We start from the raw sequence: 11,780 nt of genomic DNA, 5'->3' as shown, positions 1-11,780 counted from the left end.
AGATATCGACAGCAGAAAGCTTTACTTACTTGAAGGCGACGTATAACAACAGGATTGATTCCAGCCAGCATTTCTCTAGCAAATTCTTCATCAGATCTCCAAGCAGTTTTATCCTCTGCTTCATGAAACAGACAAGAACTTAAAGGGACAAAAGAGCAAACTGGTCTATTCATTCTTCTAACACACATGTCAAAGTTTATGAATTCAACACAACATTTTTGCTAATATTACCTTTGATGACCTGTGGCAGTGGAAATTTGAATCCTTTTTCTCCATCTGATCGAAGTAACTCCTTTATCATTTCCAAGGGAATGCGTTCTCTGATTTTTTCCATCAAAGAATCATTAGATACCTTGATTCCACCATCATATAGTTTCAGCACATCCTCAAATGAATCGAACTCATCAGGAGTTTTGTCAAATAGGGCCTTAAATTCAGGGGCAAGGAACTGAAATATCGACTTTAGAGCATATGCTACAAAATCTGACATCTTTAGCTGACTAAACCGTTCATCCCTTGGAACATAGATGCTCAAGCTATTGTAAAGTGGTATTCTGCTTTCAACTTTAGGATCTGCCCAAAGAGTATCATTAAATATTAGTGATTTGGTACAGATCCTTAGATTTATCGAATTTTTCAATGTCAGAATCCTTAAAACTCTTACCTGATGAAGCCGGAGGTCGTCCAGTTCTTCCTCTGCGAGGGTATGGAAATTCAGGTGAACCTCCAAGGATGGGACGCACATGCTCTGGACCTTTATCTGGATCACCCAAGTCATTGTAGATATCATAGTCGTAGACCCTATCCCATTCCTCAAGTTTTCCGGTACCATTTCCTCGCAGATTCTCCAATTCTTCTTCTCTGTAACCACGTAGTGGTGCAGGCGTTTGACTGGGAAGATAAGCCTGTGACATAAAATCATTTTCTTATTCATGGATGCATTTCATCTACTGCTAAGCAATACTACACACAAAATATTCATCACTCAGAAACTTTCAACACTGGATCAAACCAAACTTCTAACTGGCACCACAGAGACAAGATATGAGAACTTTTGCTTGTATTAGGCAAGTGGAAGCTCTGAGAACTAGCTATATTATCCTTAAAGTTCTCTGTTTCCATGTAGCGAGTATAAGAAGAGGAATTTTGGACTAAGTTCTTTAATCTATGTTATTCATACAAAAAAGAATTTGTTACTTCTCTTGTTGGTTAACATACAAGCCATGACATCAGTGTACACACCATAGTATTTTCATTTCATTTTCTATCACGAAACCATACTTTTGCTGTCACAGCAATTAGAACACTCGTTATATTGTCTCTTTCCGAAACTACAACTAAGAAAGTGCATACCTGATTAGCAAAAAAGATGCGGTCTTTCTTGTAATATTCAGAAGGGTAAACCCAAGAATTGCATATGAAATGGACACGACCATGGCCCGGGACGTCTTCAAGAGTTAGAGTCTTAAGGTAGAATTCATTGTGATGAAAATTTGTTATCGTGAACGCCCCGGGAACGCCCATCTCTCGAGTCCACTCAAACGTGACATCGTATGCAGTATCCCCTGCTGTCAAAGGGCTGATCTTCGTAATCCAGTCTTCAAGGTATGCCTTCTTTCCCACTTTCCCTCTGTAACTTTCTGCTGGAAGACAAACTGAATTCATTAGTTCCAACTTTTATAGTTGAATTTATGAACATACTAAAGGCCAAAGCCAGCATTCTTGTCAACATTCTTTTAACATAGTTTCTGCTCATTTTGACTTCAAATTGTTCAGATTGCTGCTTTATGAAGACAAGATTAAAGTCAAGAATGGTTTAAGTAACTGGTAACATACAAGCAACTCATTAGGAACTTATTGACAAACACATAATATTAGACAAATAGGGAGCAATTTCTCTAGTCAAACTATAAAGTAATAGTTCAAAGAAATAACACAATTCCTTCTAAAAAGGAATTCGCCTGCAAAAACCACCCAAGAAACGCCTACCAATTGGCTCACTCTCTTTTTTCCCAGTAAAGCAACATCCTCCTTTGCAGGTCCCGAGACATCTGAGCCATCGGACCGTGTGCCCGTACCAATCCAATGGTCCAGATTCCCCGAGATGAGCTGATCACCAGACGAAATATAAACAAATAAACAAACAAAATCGAGCACACACACGCACACAACCACACACACACCAGAATCGTGATCAAGGGCAGCCGTGCTGCTGATGAGCTGCAGCGCCACCTTCCTCCCCCGGATTTCATCGACTCGATCGACCACCGACGCCGCAATATCATTCACTCCCAACACTTTCTTCTTCATCAGAACCACCACTCCCCTCATTTTGCTTCTTTCTCCATTACCACTCTCCTCGTGCCTCGATCTCTTGCTCGGGCTGCTACCATCCATGCTTTTCGGGGATCTGACTCAACTCCTACTACTTCGAAAGGAATTCAAGAGCTTTTCAAGTAGTGGGCATCAAAGCTTCGGAAGAAGTTTCAGTGAAGGAGAAGAGATGCCCGTCACTCACTTTCCACTCTTTTTTATGTAGTTTACTTGGTTGACTTGTATCATTTCAGGGAAAGCTCCTCTCGTAGACTGTGAAGCTCTACACTACTATATATACATACTCATGGAACACCATACATAGATATACCTTTTTCATATTCTTTTTTAGTATAAAATATAACTTGATCTGAATTTAATTTGTACTTACACAGTGAAAGATTTTCTACTCCACTTCTATCAATGCAAGCATGGTATGGCATTCCACATTTATATTACACTTTAATCAAATGGTACTTTTGTAACTCTTGGAAAAAGGGCAATGTTAATTATAAATGACAACGGAACAGGTTTGGAGCTGGCTTGCCAAGACCCTTTAGACTCAAGTCCTCAAGAAATTCTTGGATCCTAATTTTGACTCGTCCCAAACTTAGGACATGGTGGATTTAATGTGGCAAGTCTAATTTAAAATTTTTAAAATATTAAAAATATATTCTTTTAGTACCGTCATTTTAGTGGTAAATGCAATTTACCCCCTCCGAAATGTGAAATGAGCGAAAAAGTTTCATGTAATGAAATATAAAATAAAGTAAATTACTCCCTGTCAAGGGTTCAAATAAGGGCTTAATTTCTTTATTTTTCAAAACATGGGGGATAATTTATTTTTTTTTGCAGGGCCATTTTGAATATCAGAGGAGGATAAATTGATTTTTTTCCCATAATTTTATAACCATGAGATAATAATATTTTTGGGAGTTTAATTGTTTTATAAATTTATATGTCCGCAATTTAGTCTTTAAAATATTAGAACTTTTAAAATATGTGGTACTTATATATAAACTATTTTATATTATTATTTTAATTTACAAAAATAATATAAATATTATGTATTATATATAAATAAAAATAAAATATGCACATACTTTTTATGTATGTATAAACACACTTCATGCAATTATATATAAAAACATATAAAAAGATATTAAAACGATCGGGCTTTGTTCCAAACACCAAGACTCGTAACACATACGAGGACTCGAATATGGCTTCAAAACCTGCTCGTCGTATGTTGTTTGGAACCCGTTACGATCACTAGTGCTAATAACACAAGTGTGATACTAAAATGTGCTCAAAGATTCTTACTGTAATTTTACATAATACCGCCTTTAAAATCATTGTCTCTATCTTAAATAAAATAAAGAGAATGTTCAATCTCTTGTTTTACGCAATTTAAAGTTAAAATAAAATTAAAACTGTCAATAAAACTAATTTGGTGTCAATTAAAAGGTTTTGAGTTCAAGTCCCTCCGATGCTGGATATTGGTCAAGTTGTTAGTTTGCTATAATATCATTTATTGATTAATTATACATATTTGATATTTATAAGCGTATATTAATTGTTGATGATTAGAATTTATTATATTATTGTAATAAATTCACTAAAAGAAATGAGAGTGAGTAAGCATTTGCAGAAAGCAGTGAGAAGTAAAGAATCTAAAGGTGGAGTGTATGGGGAAAAAGTGGAGATTTTGTGTGTGAATTTGGCATCACTTTGAAAAACATCAAAAGCAGTTAGAATCATTCTCTAACTTGCACTCATTTTTCTTTTTTTAATCAAACAACCTAAAATAACTTGTTTTTAGTTAAAAGTTACAAAAGAAATGGTTAATTTTAGTATTTTACAAATAAGTTTGAGGTCATGAGCTCGAATTTCATCAGGTGTGTGGATATTTATCTCATTTTATGTTAGTTGATTGTAACTTATTCCATTATGCTTAGTTATATTGGTGGGTTTATCGAATATTGATGTGTTGCTCTGTTTATGAGATGTTGATGTAATTATATAATTATCACTTTAAAAAAATATGTATCCACAATTTTATTGAGGAAAATTAAAAAAAAAAGAACAATTATTTGAAATGAAGTTCGATTTTGGGCTTAATTGTATTTCACCTGTTATTTTTTTTAGGTAAGAGTGATGAATTATTATTAATTGAAATAAATTAATTACAAGTACAATCATTCATATCGACATCAATATCTGATAAAGATTATTGCAATAATCATATCCTGCTCAATAACATCTATTATTGTAGCAGACAATAACTCCTACTATGCAGTAAACCAACTCCTACTATACAGCACACAACATCCCATTCACCTGGTGGGGTTGGAACCCATGACCTCTAAGATCATGAGACCTCAGCTTCAACCCTTATTAAAATTAGTAATTTGTGGCACACTCTATGTGTGTGCAACTTCTATAAGTATTATGTAAAATAAAATATTTAAAATTTTATTATTTAATAAAGTATAAATAAAATAATAAATTAAAATTAAATTTATAAAAAAAATAGTAAAAAAAATAAAAAAAAAGAGAGTAATTGTTTAAAGATAATGGGGGAGGGGGAGGGGGAGTTAGATGGGTGGATGGGAAGTTATTAAATAAATTAATAAATTAAATTAAATATTAAAATTGACATACTAAAATTACTGAAACACCAATTCACCTCTCCAATCATATATAACGAGCATATGTGGGACACTCACATGAATGTATATAATTAATTTAAAATTTTTAAAAATATATTGATTAGATTAATAAAATATTAAAACATCTAAAAAATGAGAAATAATAAAAAAAAATGAGATGTAGAAGTTGAGAATTGGTGTAGTGGTAACTAGTCGTCGTGGCATAGTATTTTTGCGTATATATAATAAATAATCTTCATATTTTAAAATATTTTAAAAATAAGAATAAAACATATAAACCAATAAATCATATTTTAAAAAAATAAAAAAGACCAACTTAAGGTATTATGGGCCCAACAAAAAAATTGATGTAGTGATGTTAAAATGTTCGTAGAATCATTTTTATTAAAAAATAAAAAAATTACAATAAATTTTTAAAATTATCTAATCCGGAGCATAATTGTCATATATAAAATTTTTGCGACAGTGTCATTAATTGTTATTTATGAGTGTGAAATATCTTTTTTTTATATTAATATAAATAATAAAAATTTAAATAATACACACATATTAAATATGCTCCGGCTGCTAAGAATATTTATTACTTATTAGACTGGTTCATCCACATCTTCCAAGAAAACCAAATTTAAAATACAATAAAATAAAGAAACTTCTTATCATTTTATAATTCAAATTCTTTTTTTTTTAATAAAAAAAAGCCAAACGCAGTGCTATATGTGTGTGTGTGTGTATATATATATGTGCCTTTCGGGTTTGATGGGCGGTATTTATGGGCGTTTTGACATTTGATGTTCACACAGAAGGTGACAACACCATTGATGCTCATTCCTGACTTCACGTTCCCACTCAACTACCACTCTTGATAGGGACTTGAACGAGTTGGGTTTCAGATTGCGTTTACCAAATTTTGGGACTTAGTCAGTTAAGAAATTCTTCAATTCGTTTTAACAACAATTTAATCTAAAATGGATGTCAATTCATAAATTAGATGGAATAGAAGAAGAGTTAGTAGGGTTGTCCTAAGTAGAAATATGATGTGAGTCCTTTAGATTTTGACGAGGATATAAGGTAGATGTGGGTATTAGAGTGATCTTTTACTTTTTATTTGCCGTACATTGAAAGTTTATTGAACAAATAAACTCCTTATATTGACCTTAAGGTTCAAATGTAATTTGAAGTGTTATGGAGATTAGAGTGAATATGTGATGAGGGTAATTTATAAAGGACTAACATGTCCCTATTTTTTAAAGCAATTTACGACTTGTGGTAGGATCCGCGTGTGAAAAAGACCCGACCCGCCTGACCCGAATCCATAGAACCCGCCCACCTTGCTAGCCGTTGGATCACATGACGTCAGATCATCCAGATGATGCCATGTGGCACTTAACCATGCGGTACCTTACCACTATATATACTAGTATTTATAAATACGTTTTCTTGATCTCATTCGTTCTCTTTTGATCGCATTCGACCTCTCTTTTTCTAACTTAAGTATCGGAAGGCCTTAGCTAGGGGCTATCCGACAAGCCTAATGTTCGCTCTGTTCTCAGGATATACTCGTAGGGAGCTCGAGAAGGGATTCAGCGACCCGACCCAGGATACTAGGTCTAGCGACCCGATCCCAAAATTGTGCTACCTGGATGATTTGGCGCTGTCTGTGGGAAGTGAGAACAAGTAATTAGAAATGGAAGGGTCATCAAGAAGAGATCAACACGTTGAGGAAACTCGAGGAAGAGAAGAGGAGCAAATGGTACAATTATCGAGAGCGAATTTACAACAAATGATGGAGGAAGCAAGTAGGAAGGCCATAGTGAGTATGAAAGGAGAACAGTGAAGCCAGCTCAAGAGGGAGCAAGGAGACAATTATTCAAGGATGCCAAGGGACAGCAAGGGTGCGAAGTCTCAAGGCTACCTGAAAAAGGTTATGAGAGAACCATGTCAAATGAGTTAACGAGTAAGAGGACAGTTTCACGGCAACCAGGTATTTCTAGGGCAGATCTGATAATGTTAGTCGCCAGATAGAGAAATTGGGAAAGCAGATCGAAGAACTGAAGAAGCGAGGGGAGATCGTTTCGCAGAACAGGAATTCCCCGTTTACTAACAGGATTCATTTAGAAGTAGTGGACAACAGCTTCTGATTCCCTAATCTTCCCAAGTATGATGGGACCAAGGATCCAAGGGAGCATGTGGCAGCTTTTGATTTGGTTATGAATTTATATGGCCAGACATATCCGATTAAGGCCAAGTTATTCGTAACCACTTTGTAAGGTAAAGCGCAAGAATGGTTCACTAATTTAGGAAGTGAAACCATTGATTCTTATGAGCAGTTGGTTCATAAATTTTTTTTTATTTTGCGAGCAAGAGAAAAGCAAAGAGGTCGACTACATACCTCTTTACTATTCGATAGAGGGATGATGAAACGCTGAAAAGCTTTATAGGAAGATTTAATAATGAGATGTTGGAGGTGCAAGATTTGAGAATGGATATGATGGTAAGCACATTAATTCATGGGTTGAAGAAAGGACCGTTTGCATCAGCCTTGGCTCGCGATCCGCCTACAGGAACAGAACAGCTGATGGAATTGGCCCAACAGTACATAGACGAAGAGAAAATGAACGCCATGAAGGATAATGAGTGGACTCGAGATCCAGGTCGTGCCGAAGGGAGAACGATCCAAGGAAGGAAAGACCCAATCTCAAAAAGATCAGGAGAGAAGGGGGCCTTGTCAACCCCGACATCATAGGTATACTCCTCTGAACACGACTAGGGAAGGAGTCATGATGATGGTGGAAAAGGAAGGACTTCTCCAGTGGCCAGGTAAGATGCACGATACTCCTGCCAACAAAAATTCTAACAAGTATTGTAGGTTTCATAAAGATAAGGGCCACGATACAGAGGAATGCTTTCAACTTAGATATGAGATTGAAAGGTTTATAAGACAGGGCTACTTCAAGCATTTAATCGAAAAGAGAAATGAAACAGACAACCGAAGCAGGTTGAAAGTCGAGAAAGAAGTCGCAAGAATGATGCTGGAAAAAGCGGAGTTCGGGACAATGCACCCACGAAAGGGGTCATCCACACTATCTCAAGTGGCCCCACAGGTGGGGATTCTTCAAGGGCAAGAAAGAGATACGCAAGGGAGAGTAGATACCGATATGGTGAACAGGTGTTACATGTAGAGCCCCAGGAGGATATTATTTTTGGTGACAAGGATTTTGAGTTCGAGCGCCATGGGCCAGAACGACCCGATGGTCATTCGGATGGACATCGCCAATTACCAGGTGCATAAGGTATTAATTGATAGTGGTAGTTCTGTGGATATCATTTTTACTAACGTGCTCAGGAAGATGGAGCTGAGTGAACTAAAATTGAAACCTGTACAAACTCCCTTGGTCGGGTTCGGGGGAAGCGAGGTCGTGCCCGAAGGGTTGATTGATTTACCTGTGTCAATTGGAGAAGAGCCTCAAAGGAAGACTTGCATAGTGCGGTTTTTTGTTGTGGACAGCCCGTTCGCGTACAATGTTGTTTTCGGGCGACCCGGGCTTAACAAGTTTAGAACAGTGGTATCCACCTATCATTTGAAGATGAAATTCCCCATTAAGTATGGGGTCGGAAAGTGTGATGCGACCAACGTGCGGCACGACAATGCTACAATCTAGCTATAGAGCAAGTTGATGCTGAAAGAAAAGAAAAAAGGAAAGAGGAGCAGAGCCAGAGCGAGGAGGTAAAAAGGGAAAAAATGGAGAGGTTAGAACCTATAGAGGAGTACAAAGAAGTAGAACTCACTCTTGGTGACTTCCACAAAATGACCCGAATAGGGTCCCAAATGACAAAGGAGATGGATGCTGACTATAGATTTTTTGAGCAGGAACAAGGACATGTTCGCATGGAGCCCATCCGATTTCAAAGGAATCGACCCTAAAGTTATAGTGCATCACCTCAACATTGATCCTCAGATTAAGCCAGTGAAGCAGAAGAAAAAAATGTTTGGGGTGGAACGAAACAGGATCATTGAAGAGGAGGTGAATAAGTTGCTACAGGCTGGGTTCGTGAGGGAGATCCAGTACACGACCTGGCTCTCAAACGTGGTCATCGTCACAAAGGCTGCAAGAAAATGGCGCATGTGCACATATTTCACCGATCTCAACAAGGCATGCCCAAAGGATCCTTACCCATTACCTAGAATAGATTTACTGGTTGATTGAACGGCGGGTTCGCTCTATTTAGTATGATGGATGCCTACCAAAGCTACCATCAAATCTTCATGGCAAAGGAGGATGCAGAAAAAACAGCTTTTGTAACGGAGAAGGGAGTCTATTGTTATAACGTTATGCCATTTGGTCTGAAGAACGCTGGAGTGACGTATCAAAGGTTAGTCAACAAAATGTTTAAGGACCAAATTGGGAACATAATGGAGGTTTATCTTGATGACATGTTGGTGAAAAGTAAGAAGGAAAGCGATCACCTAGCACAACTAGATGTAACTTTTAATATTATGCGATCCTACGGAATGAAGTTAAATCCAGCCCAGTGCACCTTTGGAGTCAGGGGTGGCAAGTTTCTTGGTTATATGGTCAGTGAGGGGGGGGGGGTTTGAGGCAAACCCAGAAAAAAAAACAAGCGATCATGTAGCTGGGGTCGCCGAGATCAATTAAAGATGTCCAGAAGCTGACGGGAAAGGTCGCGTCGTTGAACCGGTTCATTGCCAGGTCAGCGGATCGTAACTGACCTTTCTTTAAAGTTTTGCGTAAAGTTAAAGATTTTGAATGGACTGAAGAATGTGAAAAAGCTCTTCAGGAGCTTAAAACATACTTAGTGACCCCTCCCCTTCTTATTATTCCCTTGGTAGGGAAAAATTGTGTGTTTATCTGGCAGTGTCAGATGAAGCAATGAGCTCGATTTTGGTTTGAGAGGAAGAAGGAAAACAATGCCCAACATATTATATGAGCAAGATGCTACAAGGGGTCGAAAAGAAATACATCCAGATCGAGAAGTTGGCCTTAGCCTTGGTGACGACGGCCAGAAAATTGCGACCATATTTTCAATCCACCGGATTGTAATATTGACTAACCATCCACTGAAGCAGGTCATGTTGAAACTAGAAATTTCAAGTAGGATGGTCAAATGGGCAGCAGAATTTGGAGAATTTGACATCGAGTTTCAAATAAGAAACGCCATAAGATCACAAGTATTCGTTGATTTCTTTGTCGAGTTTGTTGGGGAACCACAAAAAGAGGAAAAAAGGTAGCTATTACATGTGGATGGATTGTCAAATTCTAAATATGGAGGTGCAGGAATATTTTTACAAGGACCTGATGGTGTTGAGATCGAGATCGAGATCGCAGTAAGGTTATCCTTTCCTGCAACCAATAATGAAGCAGAGCACGAGGCGCTTATTCAAGACCTTCAGACAACATTTGATGGGGGAGTAAAACAGTTAGATGTTTATACAGATTCGCAGCTGGTGGCGGCGCAAGTACAGGGATCTTATGAGACACGTGAGTGGACTATGACACAGTACTTGGCTAAGGTGAAAAAGTTAATGGAAAAATTTGATAGATGCGCAGTCCACTAGATCCCGAGAGACGAGAATGCGAGGGCAGATTCTCTATCTAAGTTTTGATCCATGGTGGAAGGAATAAAAGAAAGAAAGATCATTGTAATGATTAAAGAGGTTTTAGTGATTGACGAAAAAACCATTGACATAGTAGAAGCAGCGAACTCATGGAAAATTCCCTTTATTCAATACCTGAAAGAAGAAAAACTTCCTAGCGACCCGATTGCAGCTAGGAGGTTACAGTTTAAAGCGAATCGCTTCACGATGTTGGGAGAGGAGTTGTATAAGAGAACTTCAGAGGGAATATTATTGAAGTGTTTGGATGATGAAAGAGCGGAGTATGTGATGAGAGAGGTACATGAAGGGAGTTGTGGAAATCATTTTGGGGGGAGATCGCTTGCTCAAAAAATTTTGAGTTAAGGGTATTTTTGGTCTACAATGGTCGAGGACACGAAGAAATTTGTGAAGAAATGTGAAAGCTATCAAAAGTTTGCAGGTTCGTTGCATTCTCCAGCGACCCCTCTGGAATCCCTCAAGGTCGCATGTCCATTCGATCAGTGGAGAATTAATATTGTTGGCCCATTCCCTCAAGCTATAGCTCAAAAGAAGTTTCTGATTGTGGCAGTGGAGTATTTTTCCAAGTGGGTGGAAGTGGAAGCTTTGTCGAAGATCTCTAAAAAAGAGATAATCAATTTCATTTGTAAAAATATCATTTGCAAGTTTGGGATCCCGAGGATATTGGTGTAGGATAATGGAATACAATTCCAAGGCAAGAAGATCATGGCCTGGTGTAAGGAGCTTAAGATCCAACAGAACTTCACAGCAGTAGGAAATCCTTAAGCTAACGAGCAGGTCGAGGTCACGAACAGAATCCTATTGCAACATTTGAAGACAAGGCGTGAAGGAGCAAAGGGGTCGTAGGTCAAGGAGCTGCTTGGAGTACTGTGGGCCTACATAACTACACTAAGGATGGCTACTAGGGAGACTCCTTTCTGCTTAGTATATGGGAAGCGAGGTGATCATACCAGCAGAGCTCGGAGAAGAAACAGCGCGAGTCAGTCAATATGATCAACAAGAAAATGCACAAGGGAGATCTTTCGGCCTTAGTGTGATCGAAGAAGTGAGAGATCGTGCCCACACCAAGACTCTGCGGTACAAAAGTAAGATGACCAAGAGTTATAATCTAAGGGTGAAACCAAGAAATTTCCAGGTGGGGGGTCTCGTTTTGAAAAAAATTG

General features: G+C 37.8%; 3 protein-coding genes across 6 annotated transcripts in view; 2 read left to right on the top strand and 1 right to left on the bottom strand.

The window, feature by feature from the left end:
• LOC105172350 (probable linoleate 9S-lipoxygenase 5) overlaps positions 1–2,593 on the bottom strand; it is a 4,941-nt gene extending 2,348 nt beyond the window's left edge. Inside the window, exons 1-6 of one of the 4 annotated variants that reach the window (XM_011093735.2) lie at positions 2,184–2,593; positions 1,990–2,109; positions 1,354–1,643; positions 665–905; positions 232–573; positions 30–115 (exon numbers count right to left, since the gene is read on the bottom strand). In XM_011093735.2, the coding sequence (XP_011092037.1) occupies positions 30–115; positions 232–573; positions 665–905; positions 1,354–1,643; positions 1,990–2,109; positions 2,184–2,397 (1,293 nt within the window). In that variant the 5' untranslated portion in view covers positions 2,398–2,593. The remainder of the gene's footprint in view (positions 1–29; positions 116–231; positions 574–664; positions 906–1,353; positions 1,644–1,989; positions 2,110–2,183) is intronic. The other 3 variants (XM_011093736.2, XM_011093737.2, XM_011093738.2) reach the window with 3 other exon arrangements.
• LOC105172781 lies at positions 8,216–9,190 on the top strand. The gene is made up of 2 exons (XM_011094358.1): positions 8,216–8,601; positions 8,854–9,190. The coding sequence occupies exons 1-2, from the start codon at positions 8,216–8,218 to the stop codon at positions 9,188–9,190; spliced, it is 723 nt and encodes a 240-aa protein (XP_011092660.1).
• On the top strand, positions 9,217–10,560 carry LOC105172780. The gene is made up of 2 exons (XM_011094356.1): positions 9,217–9,430; positions 10,280–10,560. The coding sequence occupies exons 1-2, from the start codon at positions 9,217–9,219 to the stop codon at positions 10,558–10,560; spliced, it is 495 nt and encodes a 164-aa protein (XP_011092658.1).

Source organism: Sesamum indicum, linkage group LG10 (genome assembly GCF_000512975.1).
Source record: "Sesamum indicum cultivar Zhongzhi No. 13 linkage group LG10, S_indicum_v1.0, whole genome shotgun sequence".
Lineage (NCBI taxonomy): Eukaryota > Viridiplantae > Streptophyta > Magnoliopsida > Lamiales > Pedaliaceae > Sesamum > Sesamum indicum.
The sequence above is the reverse complement of the archived record's forward strand: the minus strand, read 5'-3'. Positions and strand labels throughout refer to the sequence as shown.

What these genes read in the sequence shown, in the direction of transcription:
- LOC105172781 (XM_011094358.1), top strand. Translation starts at nt 8,216, where the DNA reads ATGGGCCAGAACGACCCGATGGTCATTCGGATGGACATCGCCAATTAC. An exon ending in ATTAAGTATGGGGTCGGAAA is followed by an intron (nt 8,602 to 8,853) that starts GTGTGATGCGAC and finishes TTTTTTGAGCAG; the next exon opens with GAACAAGGACATGTTCGCAT.
- LOC105172780 (XM_011094356.1), top strand. Translation starts at nt 9,217, where the DNA reads ATGGATGCCTACCAAAGCTACCATCAAATCTTCATGGCAAAGGAGGAT. An exon ending in TGATGACATGTTGGTGAAAA is followed by an intron (nt 9,431 to 10,279) that starts GTAAGAAGGAAA and finishes ATGGAGGTGCAG; the next exon opens with GAATATTTTTACAAGGACCT.